Below are 19,565 nucleotides of genomic sequence, written 5' to 3' on the forward strand. Positions count from 1 at the left end.
TCTTGGTATATTTTATTTTATGATGCATACTATGAAGTGCGCAATATAAAAGGAATCAAGAGTCTTTTAATTTGTTTCATTGTTGATGTTGTTGACACCGAAATACTTTTTCATACTATTAAATCGTTATATTATCTCGTGGTCCATTCTAGAAATAGAAAGTTAGGCATTGGTGATCTATGTCACATTTTATGTGACGATCCGAAAAATCACTAATTAAGTAGATATTCAAATATGCACCATTTTTCTCGGGATTTGAAAATTATGATCTTATAATAAATTATAGTTTGCCCCCACTAACAAAAAATCCTGGATTCGTTCCTGTTTGTGGGTATCCGCGGGTACCCTTACCCGTTAAGAATCAATATATAAAACAAAAATATTACAAATTTAATAAATCATCTATCTAAAAATTGAATAAATTGAACCTTAATTAATAAGAATAAAATAGCTTAATGGTATCACTCAATGGTTAAAAAACAAAAGATTGAAGTTCAAATCTCACGTCTTACCTCTAAAAAATAATTATATTTATTAATATATAAAAAATTTATGACGGGTAACGGGTACCTTAGGGGGTATTCCCATACCCGTCCCATTACCCTAACATGTAATGGTTTTGATCCCATACCCGTCCCATACCATTTTATACAGGGTACGAGTAGTCCCATTAGGACCGGGTAGTGCTGGGTACCCGCGGGTATACTACCCGTTGCCATCCCTACTTATGCAAGAGATCTAGACATGATATATAGGTTCGGTCTTACAAGTTGTTCATTTAAAAATCTTTTGTGGTTCCGAAGAATTCTATCTATAAACTCAAAATTATGTAAAAGGCAGACATTCTGAATAACACATATCTTATGTTCGTGTAATGAGTTAAACATGTCTTTAATATTCAACCTTTTTTTTATTAAGCTTCATGCAGCTCGTACCTTTACCGAATCTTAAATCCAATGAATTTTCTAGACTCACAATAGTAGATATTTGGTGACAACTCAAACTTTTGTTTTTGTTGAATTGTTATAGAGTGTTATAAGTCACATTCTTTTTATTGGATTACGTTATCTGCGCGTGTTAAAAATATCAAATTAGGAAAGAACTCTTTAAATTAATCTTATAAAAAAGTAGAAACTTTTGGAAATGCGATCGAGACATCTGACTAGAAGGATTCAGATTGCTTTCCGAGATTCACTTACCGTAATTAGTAGAAGGATTCAGATTGCTTTCCGAGATTCACTTACCGTAATTAGTTATTGTTATTGTAAAATATTGGGGTGTTTAAAGACATAAATGTCCTTAAAAACAAGGGCTAGTGTTGTTTGTTTATAAGATGGTTGTAACCGAAAAGGAATACATTTACATACTAGTTTGGAGAATAAAAGCAAGTATCATGTTTCTCTATTTCCTCAACTACAAAACAAAACCACTAACCTATGCCACGCCTGCCTGACTCACCAAACTCATCCATCATCTCACATTTTTATTCCCTTTTTCATTTCTTTCTCATAAGTAGCAATAAAGTAAGATAAAAGGGACACGTGTCAAAATTTGAATGGGGGACAGGGAAGGGGGCAGGAAATTCGGAACAGAAGATTTTTTTCCGAATTACTGATTTTATTTCAAAATATAATCATTTACTTTTAATCATATTAAATTATTATTTTTTAAAATTAGTCAATTATTAATATTTAATTTAATTAATTATGAGTATTTAATTTAGTTTTTACATTTCGAAATTAAATTTTTATAATTTCTTTATAACCACATCACACAGATGAAATAATTTGTTTTCAAACGAATAAAAATATAATATTTTACTAACCGACTTTTTATATTCGGTACCGAACTTTTCCCTTCCTCTAGTTTTCCTCTTCTTTCACTTAGTTTCTTGTTTTTTAAAAAAATAAAAATTTTCCATCAATTCATATACAGTAAATCTTCTATTCCTTCCTTCATTCAGCTACCTTTCTCCATATTCCCAATTTACCCCTACCATCTCCTCAGAAAACAGTCCTTGTAGCGACTGGCGTCAAGGGTAACCGCCGTCATTTTGTCTCAAAAGACCACGAAGAAAAATAGGAAAAGGAAAAAAAGACAAATAAAAATGGTTGTCCTTTGAGAATCTGCAACTGACGGAGAGAGTTTTGTTTTTCCTCTCAAAAAACTAGATGGGTTTTAAACAATACTCCAATTAGAATCAAAAAATTTATAGCCTATCTAGAATTTTTCTTTGTGTGAATCTCTTCTTTATCTTCTCTTCTAGCTCGGTTCTTTCTCTTTGGGTCCCCTGATTATCCCTTTTTCCGGTAAGTCTTTATTTTTCTTGGGACGCGTGGCTGGATTAATGAATATGAACTTTCATTCTAAATGCGTGACCTTTTTGTTCTTGTTTTTGTTTCTGAGATCTGTGGAAGCTTGGGTTCTCGGGCAAATTCTGGAATTTCGATTTGGTTTTGTAGAATTGAGTTCATATATGTTTTCTTATCTAAGCTTAATCGGATTCGATTTGGTTAAATTGATGGTCTTTTGCTTTCTTTTAATTTACTTGCGATGTCTCTAGTCTCCCTAATAGAGTTTCCCTCTTCGTGGGTTCTTTTACTTTTACATGAAGTGGCTGATTCTAAGAGTGATATTAACTAGGGCTGAGATTATGTAATTTAGAATTATAGTATTGGATAAGCATGTAGCTGTACTGATGAATTTTAGGTTTTGATATTTCGGAAGTGTATCAAAATTAACTCTCTGGCTTAAATGTGTAAATCTGGATATTTAATGGAGGATATGAAGAATTCTATAGTGGTAAAGTTTTCTGTGAACTTGTAAGTTTTTAACCTTGCTTTATATTGTATACAGGCTACAGCAAAACTAGGTGCTTTTATTATGAGATTGTGTTATGCGGTGTCTCTCATGATTGTGTCATGTGATATTTCTTCCAAGTTGTGAAATCTCTCAAGACAAAGGGTTATGCATGCCAAATATCCGTTTGTGAAAGCTAAAAAGAAACCTTTCCTTTGTAGTAATGTGATCATTACCTGGGCCAACATAGCAACTAAAATTTTCCATATACAGTTCCACAGTCTTACTAGGGCAATGTATGTTAGTGTTGATTGATGTGTAAATATTGTTGCTCGGGAATTTCTACAAGCCATTTGGTTGATATGTATAGATGAAGGATTTCTTACTTTCAGGTCGAAACTCATACATGAAAGTTATGGTTTCAGAATCTTATTGGAGATGGATTCTCTTAAATTGTCTTGCTATTCCATTCATTTCTGCTAATGTGCCAACTACATAATATTTGTGCAGGAGTCATCGTTTAAATGTTTACATAATTGATTTCTATTATCTTAAATTTGTTTGCTCATATTTGTATCATAGAAAATGGATGGCTCAACTCACCGGGGCAGCAGTACTGCTGATGTGATTTTACCAAATTACAAACTTGGAAAAACTCTTGGAATTGGTTCCTTTGGCAAGGTGAAAATTGCAGAGCATGCATTGACTGGGCATAAAGTTGCCATCAAGATACTTAACCGTCGCAAGATAAAAAACATGGAGATGGAAGAAAAAGGTACCTGTTGTGCATGAATTTTCATTCTTTCTTGATTTTGCTCCTCATCTATATGCGTACTAGTGATCAGAATAATTGCTACTATAAATGAATGTATCTGATTCTTTTGTTTCCTCTTTACTTATATTGAGGAATGCTTCTGATTTTTTTATATGGAAATAATAAAATTTAGGGAAAAGTACAAAAATAAACCCCTTGTTACGATCGTTTTCAATCATAAACTATGTGGTTTAAAAATTTGCAAACAGGTACCCGTGTTACCTTCCATTAGCAAACACAGTCCAAACTGTTTGGACTAACGGTGTTAAAAAAAGTCAAAATCAAAAGAAAAAGAGTTATTTTTGTCTTTATGTTAGATCTTTTCTCTGGTATTTCATTAGATTTTTTTTTTAGTTTCTCCTATATGTAGGTTGATTTCTATCCACATTTCTATTAACTTTTCATGGTTGTTTATCAGTATCTGATTTCTTTTTCCATACTGTTTGCTTTTGCAGTGAGAAGAGAAATAAAAATATTGAGATTGTTTATGCATCCTCATATTATTAGACTTTACGAGGTTATAGAGACACAAACTGATATATATGTTGTGATGGAGTACGTAAAATCTGGAGAGCTATTTGATTATATAGTGGAGAAGGGTAGGCTGCAGGAGGATGAGGCGCGTAATTTCTTTCAGCAGGTGGGAATAGGCATTAGTATGACTTAGTTTTTGCATGGTTTATCTTCGTTTGCCAATTAGTTTGATTGGTTGGCCAAATTTCTTTCGATGCAGATAATTTCTGGTGTGGAATATTGCCACAGAAATATGGTTGTGCACAGAGATCTTAAGCCAGAGAATCTGTTATTGGATTCTAAATGCAACGTGAAGATAGCAGATTTTGGTTTGAGCAATATAATGCGAGATGGTCATTTTCTAAAGACAAGTTGTGGGAGCCCAAATTATGCTGCTCCTGAGGTGCAGAGTTCTGCCATTACTTTAAGATGAATTTTTGAACTTTAAAATGGGAACAAAGCTTCCTAAATCCACTTTTTTTTTTTTTTTAATTAAAAAAAATAAAAAAAATTAAACTGTACAATGATCTGAATTTGAAGGTTGTGCTATTCTTTCTGCAGGTTATATCTGGGAAATTGTACGCTGGGCCTGAAGTGGATGTTTGGAGCTGCGGTGTTATTCTGTATGCTCTTCTTTGTGGTACCCTTCCATTTGATGATGAAAACATCCCAAACCTCTTTAAGAAAATCAAGGTATTGGTTCTTTCTTTTAGTCTATATGAATATTCAGCTTATCTGCATGCTTTTCATCTCAATAGTTGATCTAATTGGTACTTTGTAGTAGTTATAGAATTATTAATTTTGTTGAGTTATTGTGCTTTTATTTTCTTTACGAGAAGCCCATTTTGTTTAGTTGCCCAATTAGATTACTTGTTTTTCTGACTTCAGTTCTGCTTTATTTATACATCTAGTTGGCTCCGAACATAATATTACCTTAAGATATGAAAATGTTATTTCTGAATTGCACAGTAATTTTCTTTTTCTTAAGAATCATGAATTATAAAATCAAGTGAATGCGGACGATATTACTGTAAACAATTGGAGTTCCTTATCTGTTTTTGCAAGGAAAAGCAAAAGCAGATTCAAGTTATTAGTATTATGCCCCTATAGAGTTTATGAAAGGTATGAGATAAAATTTGAGTCATTTGACCAAGATGTAAGCCTGCCATCATTGGTCATATACTATCTTCTCTTGGCTGCCCTTTTTTGACTGACCAGATGAAGTTGCAGGAACAATATATCATTTTTTTTTGTAACTTTTTATCCCACGGAGAATCTGCAAGTTTTTTTTCCTGCTAAATGCTAACTAATTAATTGGTGAAGATTTTCTGCACAACTTTTGGAGTTCATTTGCATTATATCTTTACTAATATGTAGTATTTGTGGTTCTGCTTTACTTTTTCCTATCCTTTATATGTTCTGCTGTTTTTTCAATCAAAATTAGCTACCCTCAATCATATTATTACTTGAACAAATATTTAACTTCTGTGAATTCCCACATTATTTTTGTCCTTTAGGGCGGAATATATACACTTCCCAGCCATTTATCTCCCGGGGCAAGAGATCTGATCCCAAGGATGCTTGTGGTTGATCCAATGAAGCGGATGACCATCCCTGAAATCCGTCAGCACCCATGGTTCCAAGCCCGCCTTCCACGTTACTTGGCCGTCCCTCCACCAGATACAATGCAACAAGCTAAAAAGGTTTGGTGGCGTTTTTACATGGCTTGGCTGAAATCTTTTTGAGGATAACAATGACTGTTTCAATTATATGACATTATAAGCAACTTACTGACCCATTACCGTCCCTTTTGCAGATCGATGAAGAGATTCTTCAGGAAGTGATCAATATGGGGTTTGATAGGAACCAACTTGTTGAATCTCTTCGCAACAGAATACAAAATGATGTTTGTGCTTTTCGGAACTCTTTCTAATTGTTCTTTCAAACAGTTTTTTAACCTACAATAACTAAATATTGTCTTACCAATTACAATGGATCCCAGGCTACTGTTGCATACTATTTATTGTTGGACAATCGGTTTCGTGTTTCCAATGGCTATCTTGGAGCTGAGTTTCAAGAAACAATGGTCAGTTTATTTCTTTTCCTAATTTTTGCTACCGTGAAAAATCTTGTTAATGTTGTCTTTTTTTGTTAGCAGAAAGTATTTAGAATCAATTGTGGATTTTGAAAATGCGACACAGCTTCTAAATCTGTGATTGTAATTGCCTAGGCCCAGTTGGCCTGGAAACTTACCCCAAAACTCCTTGTCTCAAACATGATGGCTACGTGGGATGTGTGCAAGCCGTAGAGGCTAGAGACGTGTTATTGAAACTGTTCAAACAATAGTAGCTTAATCATGCAAATAGAATGATTTTCTCTCTCTTTAGTATGAAGCTGCTGATTCTAAATATGTCTTATATCATATAAGACAGTTATATCTGAAATACAGACTATTTTTGCGTGATATATATTTCTTCGTGGCTATTACTATATATTTTGATTCTTGGCTCTATCTTTTTCTTTTCTTCCTCTCTTTTGCTCCAGGATTGTGGTTTCAACCGAATGCATCCAAATGAACCTACTTCTCCAGCTTTTGCACACCGCCTTCCAGGATACATGGACTATCAGGGAATGAGTTTAAAGTCACAGTTCCCAGTTGATAGGAAATGGGCTCTTGGACTTCAGGTTAAGATTCCATTCATTTAGCAATAGGAAAGGTTGCTGAGTCAAAATGCTTCATAATCACCATTACAGAAAAACATATATTGATTGCTTAGTTTTCTTAAGATGTTGAGTTTTCAATTTAAGTGATGCTTGGCTAAGCTCTTATCCAAACGAACTGTTTTTCTTTTGGAGCGTGTTGGTTCTGAATTGAAAGCTATATATTTTGATTACTTGTGTAAAACTACTTATGTTTGCCTAGAATTATAATTGATAATTTTTCTCATTACTTTGACAGTCACGAGCCCACCCTCGTGAAATAATGACTGAGGTTCTCAAAGCTCTACAAGAACTGAATGTATGTTGGAAGAAAATTGGTCATTACAATATGAAATGCAGGTGGATTCCTGGAATTCCCGGTCATCATGAAGGCATGGTTAATGACCCTGTGCACAATAATCATTTTTTTGGGGATGATTCGACCATTATCGAGAATGATGGAGTCACTAAGGCACCAAACGTGGTGAAGTTTGAAGTCCAGGTAAAGATATTATGTTCGACTTTGTGAAAGATAAATTTACAGTCTGCTGTTAAAATTAAAAAGCTGTAAATGATGCTCAGTTGAGATAAGAAGTTTTTTCGAGCAATTCTGCTGATTTTATGATACCGTAAACATAAACTTGCTGTGTGGTGTTGACAGCTTTACAAAACTCGCGATGAGAAATACCTGCTCGACTTACAAAGGGTACAGGGACCGCAGTTTCTTTTCTTGGATCTTTGTGCAGCATTTCTGGCACAACTGCGAGTCCTTTAGCATGCGAAGGGGGGCAGGGGAGGGGCTTGCAAGAAGAATTCAGTTCACGGATCTCTTGTTATGCCTGTGAATAAGGAAGCACAGTGTACATAATTCTCATCTTTCTGAAGACTCTTATCTTAGGGTGTTACTGCTCTTTTTAATGTCTCCCTAAATTTTACATGGGTAATTATTGTATGGAAGCCAACTTCTAACACTGACGTTGGCTGAATCAGTTGTAGTCTGTTTTTGTTAGTATTAACATTCCTCTTTTTGACTAGGTTTTCTCCCTCGATCTCATCAATGTTTTGGAGGAATTCTTATAATCTCTATTCAAGTGTTAACCTCTTTTTCTAATTGCTCTTGTTTTTCCAGCAAATTTTTAACAGGCCTGTAATTAAGAGTTAATAACCTAATTTAACACTTCTGTTAGCTGACCTTGAGTCAGGTGCAAACAAAGCTTATCAGACGCTAGAGAGCACAATTAAGTAGAATATCTAAGATGTTGCAGGAGCTTAAGCTTCCAAATATGTTTCACCATAAGTCTTTTAGGCTCTGTTTTTTTTAACTGAACTGAATTCTACTGAAATAATAATATAACTCTTTAAAAATGATAAGTTACTGAATTACTGAACTGATCGATATTAAGTAATAAAACTATGAAACTTTATTCCATTCTAATAAAAATATGCTCTTTCTCCTTATTGCTTGCGTTTTTGCTGGTGCTGTGATTGGTTTATTATCTCCACTATATGACTGAGGGCTGAGGCTCTGTTTTTTTTAACTGAACTGAATTCTATTAAAATAATAATATAATTCTTTAAAAATGATAAGTTACTGAATTACTATATTAAGTAATAAAAATATGAAACTTTATTCCATTCTAATAAAAATATGCTCTTTCTCCTTATTGCTTGCGTCTTTGTTGCTTGCGTTTTTGCTGGTGCTGTGATTGGTTTATTATCTCCACTATATGACTGAGGGCTAAGATAATTAAGTGTTTATTCTTAATTGAAATTGTTGAATTTATAAAACTATGAAATTGAGGAAGGTATTGATAACTTTGTAACCAAGAGATCAAGGAGTTTTACCGATACATGTAGTGTTCCTAATGTCATTTAACTCTAATTCTAATTTGAATCTAATTTAGATGATATTGTTAGCTATTGATGATTAAGTAAAATGTATAACAATTTGGTAATATACATTGAGAAGAAAGTATTTATGAGAATTGATAATTATGGATCGTTCTTAAAGGATGTTATCTCGTAGAATTTAATTGTTCTCTCATAATTCAATGATTTTGCTTATTTGCTGATGATGTATGCTTTTTTTTTTGTTGCAAAAAGAGGTGTGAGATCATCGCTTTTAGGAAAATCAAGAACTTTTAAGTTGAAATCGTCAATTTGACCATTGATAACATCAAAATGGTGGAATTAGATCCACGATCATAAACTCATGATATTCCATTTGAATCGAAAGCAGAAGCGTACTTAAATTCATAGTGCATGGATTGAACAGAATCAGAATCGTCTTAGGTTGATTGGTCTTTTAGGACAAGAAGCAACTAACACATTTACAGTTCGATAGAGGAACCTGTATATTTAGAATGCTTATATCCTAGCGACCATAACCATCTATTTATAGATAAAATCTATTTGGTGCAATTACTAACTTGCCAATCATAGAATTAGTTACTGTAACTAAGTATCTACACATAATTATGTCCATACCTATTATATATGCTTTAGGTCCATACACACTGATATACTCATAATTTACTATATTATATATGTAAATCTCACATTGTGGATTTTAATCTAAGAATCTTCTAATTGGGCAGGACATGTAAATCCATATAAATTATGAAACATTTATAATGTCAAAATATACTATCACATTTGTTATAGGTATATATCAACCATTCCGGTTGTTAATTATGCCAACACAGAATCATGGCAAAATCAATCACCTTTAGCGTAACCTTATCAACAACGATCACATATATTAGCATAACCAAATAACATGAATTAAGTATGAATATGTAATGTGGTCTCAACATGCTTATTTTCAACTAGTCCACATTAGTGAGATCCGGATAATAACACTTTCAGAATGGAATGAGCTTAAACTTTAGTAACTGCATTCTGTATCGAATATATAAATGTGTTTAAATGTAAAGAGCATCAACAATACAAGCTCCCACTGAACTCGGATATTCTTAAGCAATACAACACCCAAATGAGCAATATGCTCATGAAAGACCATGAGCGATATCATTAAACAAAATAAGCATCCAATGTGAACTTATTATTGTATGTGAGCTTTATTCTCTGTAAATAACATATGTCTATTGGTTGTTTTTCAAAAGACACTAAGGTTTAATCATGTTTCATATACAAGTCACTAAGGTTTTCTGGGCAGATGCCATATCCACTGCCTGCCATCTGATTAATCGTATGCCTTCCACTATTCTTAATGGTCGGATTCTGTATTCCATGGATGTACTTGCTTTGTTTAATATATGCATCCTCAAATATTTAAACTTGATCCCAAATCCCTTAAATGTGTCTTCTTGGGCTACTCTCAATTCCAGAAGGGATATCATTGCTACTCTCCATCATTAGGGCGTTAGCTTGTGTCTGCCGATGTCACATTCTCTGAAATACACCATTCTTTCATCTATTTCCACCATACCAATAACACTAATGATGATTTTCTGATATAAACTGTGAGTGAACATGAAGTCTCTCCTCCCTATCGGCATGTTAGTCATTAAGTTTATTCTCAGCGTGTATAGCCTACGGTTGCAGCACTAGCTCTAGAACCAGCTCTAATCTCGACACCAATATTTTTTCTTCTGTTCAAGATTCAGCATCTTCTTCTGATTCTAGCCTTGACCTACCTGTTTCTATTTGAAAAGGTAAGTACTTGCACTCATCCTATTTCTTCCTTACTATTTTATGATTCTTTATCAGTCTCCTCAAAGTCTTTTGTAGCCTATTTAGACTCTATTGATCTGTTGCTGAAGCATTGACTCATTCGGGTTGGATAGAAGCAGTGAAAGAAGAAATAAAGGCTTTGGAAGCTAACCATAATTGGGATCTTGTTCTCTACTGAGCTAGAAAAAAGCTATTGGTTCCAGATGGGTATTTGCTGTTAAGGTAAACCCAAATGGTGCAGTGGCTCATCTAAAAGCTCGATCAGTTGCTAAAGGCTATGCTCGGACATATGGCATTGATTACTTTGATACTTTCTCTCTTGTTGCCAAGTTGACTTCTGTTCGACTGTTAATTTCTTTGGCTGCTAATTATAATTGGCCGCTTCATCAACTTGATGTTGAAAATGCTTTCTTAAATGGAGATTTACGTGACGAGGTTTATATGGAGCAACCACTTGGGTTTGTTGTCTGGGAAGGTATGCAAATTGAAGAAGTCACTATATGGGCTGAAGCAATCCCCTCGTGCTTGGTTTGGAAAATTCAGTGCTGCAGTAATTGAATTTGGTCTTCGTAGAAGTGCATATGATCCTTCTATTTTCTTTACATCATCAGGTTCTAGATGTATTCTTTTAGTGGTGTATGTCGATGCCATGGTGATCACTGGCAATGATACACTAGGAATTACAAAGTTGAAACATTTCCTTAGTACTTATTTTCAAACAAAGGACCTAGGACAGTTGAATTCCTTCTTGGGAAAATAAGTTTTCCACAGTAGTAAAGGAATTTGTCTCACTCAGAGAAAGTATTGTCTAGATGTGTTAGAAGATGCATGACTGGTTGAATCAAAGACCTGTGACACTCCTATAATACCAAATGTGAAGTTAAAAGACGATGAAGGTGAGTTGCTTGAGAAACTTGAGAAATACAGAATGGTGGTTGGGAAGTTGAATTATCTAACAATCACTCGCGCTGGTATTGCTTTTGCGGTGAGTGTTGTAAGTCAGTTTACGTCTTCACCTAGAACATCCCATTGGGATGTTGTTGTTCATATTCTGAAATACTTGAAGGGAGCTCCTAGACGAGGTCTGTTGTATCAAAATCATGGTCACCATATTGTAGAAGGGTTCACAGATGCAGACTATGTTGGGGATATTTTAGATCGACACTCTACGACTGGTTATTATATGTTCGTTGGAGAAAATCTTATTTCTTGGAGAATCAAGAAACAGAGTGTAGTGTCTCGATCCACTGCTGAAGCTTAATATCGAGCTATGGCACGAACTACATGTGAGCTTGTATGGTTACGCCATCTTCTCAATGAACTTGGGTTTGTACAAACAAAACCAATGAACTTATGATGTGATAATGAAACAACTATCTATATTGCAAACAATTATGTGTTTAATGAGAGGACCAAACATATAGAAGTTGATTGTCATTTTACGCGAGAAAAGTTAGAAGACAGTACAATCACAACTCCACATGTCCGGACAGGAAGCCAACTTACAGATGTGTTTACCAAAGCTTTACCAGGAACTCAGATCAATTATATTTGTACCAAGATGGACATGATCAATCTATGCTCTATTTTGAGGAGAGTGTTACACTATGTACAACTGTTCCTATTTTGTATATAAATATGTTGTAATCTATCCTTAAGGATTAAAAGATAATAAACAAAAAATAATATTTCCTTCATTTCTCCGTGTTTAATATTTCATTCACTTCTCTATGTTTACACATTTCTCTATGTTTACATGTTTGAAAGGTGGTAAGGATGTGTTTGTTGAATGAACAATAGAGTAGTAATCTAGAGCATGAATAAGTAAAGTTCAGATACTCAATTCCTCCAGGGTTCAACAAGTCTTTAAGATTTTCTTAGAGTCAGAGGATGAGGAGGCATGATCACTCATATATGTGGCTATATAGGTGGCAAGGATATGTTTCTTGAATGCACAACAAAGTAGTGATATAGAGCATTAGTAAGTAAGTTCAAATACACAATTCCTCCAAACTTAACAAGTCTTTAAGATTTTTTTAGAGGTAAAGGATGAGGAGATATGATCACTCATATATGTGGATTGAGGGTAAACAATGGAGATATGTTCAACATATATAGGAAAATGTTCAAGTTTTCTTCACACTTGACTTCTCATATAGAGGTTCCAAGGTCTTCAATGGACAATCCATCCTCTTCTTGTGGACCCCTTAAGGATAGAAAGCCGCCTCATATTGCTCACAAAGTTTGGTTTTTTAGAAAATTTCAAGGTTTTAGTACAAATTGACTCATCACTAGAGTCATATCCATATGTATCATATTTGATTGATTTTACATGAAGCTTGGTCTTGTGTTTCCTTGCATCTAGGATACTTGTAATGCTCTTATGGTTGATACATAACTTTGGAGAAAATAATACTTCATTATCAAGCTTAATTCCGAAGTGTTTGAACTAAAAAGTCAACAGCATATCATAAGGCAGTCTAAAGGCCTTTCTAACATAAGTAAAGAAGTGAAACATAATATATGGTAGTTTACTCTCCTAAGATACGCATGTGCCATATACCACTCTGGATATCTGTTTAGGCTAAAACATTCAACCTTTTCATGATCTCCTTTTCTGCAAGAACTACAAAACTTGTCATATTTCCTTCTATGAATCACATAAAATTCTTCTTATTAAATGATTGAGAAGATGACTTTGAATTTGATGTAGATTTGGAAGGCTTAAAGGACGACAGACTCTTAACCACTGTTGTAGCATAAACATTAGCATTATTGACGAAATCAATGTGAACATATGAAGAAATATCACAATGTTTCTCAATTCAAAGCATCATAAAGTATGCTTTGTTGATAGTAGGTAGTGGATCCATAAGGAGGATCTAATTACGCACATGATCGATAGAGAGGAATTGCATTAGATTAGATGTTCTTCTTCATAGAAATCCTTTGCAAATTCCTTGATTCTCCACAAGTGCAAGCTACTATAGGCTTCAAAGCTTCGTACTCATCCACTGAGCTATTATTGTCACTTGCTACACTTGATTAAAAGGCTCCAACGTAGTTTCGTTTGTTCATTCTATGTTTGGAAAATGATGAATTGGAGCTAAAGATTTAAACTTACACTCTGATACCATGAAGAACAGATTTGAAATAATCTTTTATTGTGAACATTATTCATCAAAGAAAAAAATGATGAATTACAACTGATATTTATAGACCTATTAACCCTTGTACACATGGCTTATACTATCTTCTTATTCTATTTAACATAAAGCAATTTAGTACTTAACATTAGCCGTGACCAATGGCTCCCTTAAACCTTTAAATTCTAAATTAAAAACGCATGAAATGAGAGTTATTGAAATTAAACTTCAAGTCATTATGGAATTAATTTGGAGAATGTACCAAAACAATACAGTTGATATTAATATAGCAAAAAGATGAAAACTTTTCATTTTAAATTACATCTGTTAAAGAAAATGCTTCAAAGCTCAGTATATTTTGTATTCTATGTTGATATCAGTTGTTTCATAACTCAAGAACATGAATGAAAGATCACAACTTAAGAATATGAAATTGAGGTCATCTAATTAATTAAAATGAATATGAGTTGACATAGCAAATTGGTGGAAGATCAAGAGAGCTCCAAAGGGACAATTCACCATCAATGGAGCTTTGCTGGTCTTCTTCTTCTTCCTGTTTCCTTAGCTCCATCACTTCAATTTTCTCTTCTACTACTTTCCTCTCCTCTTTACTCATTATAGCATTTCTAATATGAGTCAACTGAGCATTATTACATCTTTCTCTCCCCTTCATATTTTCAGCTGATTCCTGCAACTTCAGCCTTAAACACTCCGGAATCCCATTAAATGCATAAAGAGAAGCTGAGAATTTCCTCTCATATTTCATCCTCTTCATTGCTGCTCTAAGCATTGAAGGCTCATCTCCATAGTTCAATTCTGTCTCAACCACTGGCTCTTCAATCTCTTCTGCAATATCAAATGGAGAGTAATAGCAAGACATTCCCACATCGTCTACAAATTGGAAATCTATATTACTCTCCTCTAGCTCTCCTTCTCCTTCAGCCTCCAAATCAATTTCTATTTTCTCTTGTTTCTCACTTAAACATGACTCAAAGCTGTTTGCCATATCATCAATGGCAGTTAAACTAGTACTACTGTTAATGTAATTATCATTCAAACAGGCATAATCCACTTGATCATTGAGGAAATCAGAGAATTGGGTATCCGAAAAGTCTGTTGCTTCTTCTCTGTATTCCTCAATTTGATGCTTTTGTTGCTGCTGCTGCTGTTGCTGTTTAACAGGCAAAGAAGCAGAAGAACAAGAAGAAGAAGAGTTGTTGTTGTTGTGGTTGTTGTTATTGTTGTTTCGTGCTTTAAGTCTTTGGAGAAGAAGGTTTGTAATCTTTGTAGGAAGAGCAGGAGTTGTAGAAGAGGAAGAAGATGAAGAAGAAGGCCAGAAATTAGTTCTTGTATTAGCTCCTCGGAGAATGCAAGCAGCTTCATCATAAGCTCTAGCTGCTTCTTCTGCAGTATCAAAAGTACCTAACCATACTCTTATTTTCTGTATTGTGTCCTTAATTTCAGCCACCCATCTGCCTGAGGGCCTTTGCCGGACGCCGACGAATCGCTTCCGAGCTCGCCAAGCTCCGCCGAGGACAGCTACCTCTGCTGCTTCTTTGACCATTTCATCCCAACCTAGAGTGAGTTCTTCTGTGGAGGTGTTGTTGTCACTAGTCTTTCTTTTCCTGCCCATGTTTTAGTTTAGTTTAGTTTAGTTTTTGAGGTGTTAAGGTTGTTATTTCAGTTATGTTTTGATAGCATTTATAATGGAGATGATGTCTCAATTGAGCTGAAAGAAAGAGTCTTATTGTTTGTTGTTATCTAATTGTTGTTTTATAAGTTTCAGCTTATTTGATGCACCAAATGGAAATATTCTCTAGCTTCTGATTTTAGTTGACTTGGCCAAAGTTTCAATTTTTGTTTTTATATGTATTCTATACTTGAATAGGTCACTCTAGCTTGTACTAATTAAAAGATGATTTAAAAAAAAAAAATGAAAAGAGGTGAAATCTAGGAGACAAAGTATAGAAATAACACTGTCATGAAAGGGACTGATTGTGATTTGGCTATTGTAGAAATAAATGCAATTATTGAACATAGACAAAAGATCCCTTTTTGAAAACAATCATAACCCCAACTTAACCTTATAAAAGTGCAACTTAGTTTTGCCTTTTATAATTTTTTAAGGGTTAAAATACATATATGCCTCCTAAACTCTATATTGCTACTCGTGTTATATTACTGTTATCATCCCTAAACTAATACTTTCAACTTGGTAGAGACTATACTTGCTTTATTCAGTGTCCTTGGAGGAGGAGGTAAGAGCAATTTCTTCTGAGGTTGAAGGATTGCGAGAATTCTTTTGCATGCCAAAAAAAAAAAAACCTCGAAGAGAAAGACACTTACACTTTGCTGAAGAGAGAAAGGAAGTTTAGAATAACGAGAAAAGATGTGAAAATCTAGAAAGTAAAAGCCATCACCAAAAGCCTGCTTATATGGACATTTTTTTGGAAAAGCAGGTGAGAAGTGGCAATCAATGAAAAGACTATTGGGGTCGGCGCTTCTAGGAGATTGCGAGTCGCTTCGTCTATTTTCACCTAGGTTAAATCGCTCGAGAACACGTGTCAAGCGCCCAGTGGAATCAAACAACGATTATAATGATGTTTACTAGGGTAGATTGCACGTCTGCTGTGGGAAATAACGTCATAAGATGCGACAATCCTGTTTATGTGCCCTAGTTTATAGACATTGTTTCTGGTAAAATGTATGTGTCACATTAATAAAAATATTAATCTAGTTCATTTATATATTGTGCTATAATATGATAAGAAAATCCATTGGTTGACAATCGTAAAACCATATCCCAAGTCTATTCTATCATGAGAATGATTAGAACCACAGACTTGTATATTCAATGACTGTATGATAGTAATTAATACTAGCATAACACTTGTTAAGTCAATTTTGAATACGGATACATGTGACTAGATCGATCCGTCCGAGAAAACTACGTGGTGGTTGTATCATAAATTTTCTTAAGTAGGTCTCTTACTGTCTTCAGACCAGATTTCATTATAATATCAATGTGAAATCTGGTTCACTTTGATATACACCTAACAGGTCTGTAACAAGATGTCAAATACGAGTATGATTGGATGAACATATGAACTCATTGGCATTGATAGTGAAGTGATGGAATTACCACTCACATAACAGTGAGATGATATCACAAGCCACTTGATAAGTGGGATTGCTAAGTGTGTGGCCACACACTGATGAGTAGTTTACTTATCTGATTCATTAATCTACTTAAGATCAATAAATATCATAAACAACAGAGAGGATGACAGCCGTCATGCCTCTAGTTTATCAAATGGTAAAATAAGTTAAAAGATAACTACAAGGTCTCTGCATCTTTAGACTGTTGAAACTCTGTATTAGTTGGAGGCAATAATGGTTTGCTAGAACCAATTTACTGCCTATGGGCTGTGAGCCACTGCTAGCTAAGGACAGTCCCATAGGATCGTGCACATTGAACATCTGAGTTACAACTTATAGAACGGTACATTTGAGAGATGAAATAAATTAATTGATTGACAGTAAAATATCAAGGTAATCAATTAGTGGTTGATTAATTGATACTTTGTATCAAGGTAATTAATTAATGGTTTTGAGAGTTGAGTATTTGATTAATTAATTAGTTTGCAGGATGTAATTAATTAATTTATAAATTAATAAAATTGCATTCGGTGAATAATTAAATTATACCAATACGTTAATTTATTAGTTAGGGTTGTTTATTTAAATCGGGTAATTAAATTTAATCTAATTATAACTAATTGTATAAAATAAATACTATTGGTATTTATTTAAGTGATTACGTTAGGATTTGATTAATTTTGTCCTTATTGTGTGACAATGACCAATTTTGTAATTAACCAGGGGAAGGTGGCAAATTTGTAAATAAAAGGAAAGAGAAAATTGTTTTATTTCTTTTCTTTAAAATGCATTTTCTCGACTTTTCCAACCTCGTTTTTCAAAAAATTTTATACCGTTGGACTCGTCTTAATTAGACGGTCATTTTAAGATCTCAGAAGCTCAGCTAAAAAAAATTCCGGTGAACGGAATCCGGCGATTTGTTTTTCTGTGAGAAAACAAATGCCCAGAAAATTTTCAACAAATTTCAGAAAATGTAAAACATCATTCTAAGAAACTTTAATTCTTGACTCAAAGTGATATTCCTTACGGTTTAGTCCCAAATCAACGGAATCCGGCGATTAGGTGGGCGTTTTCCGGTGAGAAAACAGAAAGTACCCAGAAAATTCTCAAAAAATTCCAAAAAATTTAAAACATTATTTTGAGAAACTTTAATTCTTGGGTCGAAGCAGGATTTCTTACGGTTTAGTCCCAATAAAACAATTTCCTTAATTTTATCCATTTTACATGTTTCAACAATTTATTGGGTCAAAACCGTAAGAAATATCTCATTTTAAGTCAAGAATTAAAGTTTCTTAAAATGATGTTTTACATATTTTAGAATTTTTTGATAATTTTCTGGGTACGTTTTGGTCTTACTTTTCAGCACTATGTGTTGCAATATTTTGTTGGAACAATATAACAATTCTGTTGGAACAATATAAGTATTCTGTTGGAACAATATAACTATTCTGTTGAAACAATTGGTACACTGATTTGAAACAATTGGTACATAGATTTATTCTGTTGGAAGAATATAAGAATTAGAATTATTTTCTAAATAATATAACTAATATAAATTTGAAGATAAATACTAAGAAACAAAAATGAAATTGAAGACATAGATAATAAAATTGATTTGGAGCAATTGGTAAATTGATTTATTATGTTGGAACAATATAAGTATTATGCTGGAATAATAGAACTATTTTGTTGGAAAAATTGGTACGCTGATTTATTCTGTTGGAACAATATAAGTATTTTGTTGAAACAAATGGTACATTGATTTGGAACAATTTCGTACACTGTCGGAACAATGTAAGTAGGACAAAAAAACGTGTCCAAAAAATTATCAAAAAAATTGCAAAACATGTAAAACATCATTTTAAGAAACTTTAATTCTTGGTTCAAAACGAGATTCCTTACGGTTTTGACCCAACAAATTGTTGAAGCATGTAAAATGGATAAAATTAAGGAACAAGTTTTATTGGGACTAAACCGTAAGAAATCTCGATTCGACCCAAGAATTAAAGTTTCTCAGAATAATGTTTTACATTTTCTGGAATGTTTTGAGAATTTTATGGGCACTTTATTTTTCACCAGAAAACGCCCACCCGAATTCCGTTCACCGGAATTTTTTTTACTTGAGTTTCAAGGATCTTAAAATGACCGTCTAATTTAGACGAGTCTAATAGTACAAAAAATTTCGAAAAACGAGGTTAGAAATATCGGAAAAATGTATTTTAAAGAAAAGAAATAAAACAATTTTCTTAATCATCTCTTTCATTTTATTTACAAATTTGCTACCTTGCCCTTTTCAATTATCATCAAAACTACGTAGTTTTGTTATGTCACACAATAAGCTCCTTGCCACACCTAGACTCATTGTCGCACTGGATCTCACCCCTATATATATATATATATATATATATATATAAATTAAACTCACCAACCCTACTACTAATTTCAGCCATCCCCCCTTCTCTAGCATAGAGAATTTCGGCCAACATATAGTAAACACATCTCACCGTTTTTGTTTCGATTCCGTTTTTCGGCTAGCACTGATTCTAGTTTGATAGTTGTTCGTGCATCTGACTATGGAGATCATACTACTTTGTGGATTCTTCAGCCGTCTCTAGAAAAGACAGTCCATGGATGTGTATATCCTTAAACGGATCTAAACGATTTTATTCAATCAATGGTTAGCGGACAAAGATCAAACTATAAGTGATAAGAAAAAAATTTTAAACCGTAATTCTGAT

The 19,565-nt window shown here is 33.7% G+C and overlaps 2 protein-coding genes across 2 annotated transcripts; one reads left to right on the forward strand and one right to left on the reverse strand.

The window, feature by feature from the left end:
• The first annotated feature begins 2,088 nt into the window (after nucleotides 1–2,088).
• LOC136208833 (SNF1-related protein kinase catalytic subunit alpha KIN10) lies at nucleotides 2,089–7,937 on the forward strand. The gene is made up of 11 exons (XM_066000091.1): nucleotides 2,089–2,309; nucleotides 3,382–3,574; nucleotides 4,069–4,253; nucleotides 4,347–4,529; nucleotides 4,688–4,819; nucleotides 5,644–5,829; nucleotides 5,943–6,032; nucleotides 6,129–6,212; nucleotides 6,671–6,811; nucleotides 7,086–7,328; nucleotides 7,488–7,937. Exons 2-11 carry the CDS (start codon nucleotides 3,385–3,387, stop codon nucleotides 7,599–7,601), a joined length of 1,548 nt encoding a protein of 515 aa, XP_065856163.1. The 5' UTR covers nucleotides 2,089–2,309; nucleotides 3,382–3,384; the 3' UTR covers nucleotides 7,602–7,937.
• A 6,182-nt stretch (nucleotides 7,938–14,119) lies between these two features.
• Nucleotides 14,120–15,301, reverse strand: LOC136218845 (ethylene-responsive transcription factor ERN1-like). The gene has a single exon (XM_066005984.1). It carries the CDS (start codon nucleotides 15,299–15,301, stop codon nucleotides 14,120–14,122), a length of 1,182 nt encoding a protein of 393 aa, XP_065862056.1.
• Nucleotides 15,302–19,565: the final 4,264 nt, after the last annotated feature.

This window comes from Euphorbia lathyris, chromosome 1, assembly GCF_963576675.1.
Source record: "Euphorbia lathyris chromosome 1, ddEupLath1.1, whole genome shotgun sequence".
Lineage (NCBI taxonomy): Eukaryota > Viridiplantae > Streptophyta > Magnoliopsida > Malpighiales > Euphorbiaceae > Euphorbia > Euphorbia lathyris.

Excerpts from the sequence above, each read along its gene's own strand:
- LOC136208833 (XM_066000091.1), top strand. The coding sequence starts at position 3,385 with ATGGATGGCTCAACTCACCGGGGCAGCAGTACTGCTGATGTGATTTTA. Across the intron at positions 3,575-4,068 it reads CATGGAGATGGAAGAAAAAG|TGAGAAGAGAAATAAAAATA; the intron begins GTACCTGTTGTG and ends TTGCTTTTGCAG. Across the intron at positions 5,830-5,942 it reads CAATGCAACAAGCTAAAAAG|ATCGATGAAGAGATTCTTCA; the intron begins GTTTGGTGGCGT and ends TCCCTTTTGCAG.
- LOC136218845 (XM_066005984.1), bottom strand. The coding sequence starts at position 15,301 with ATGGGCAGGAAAAGAAAGACTAGTGACAACAACACCTCCACAGAAGAA.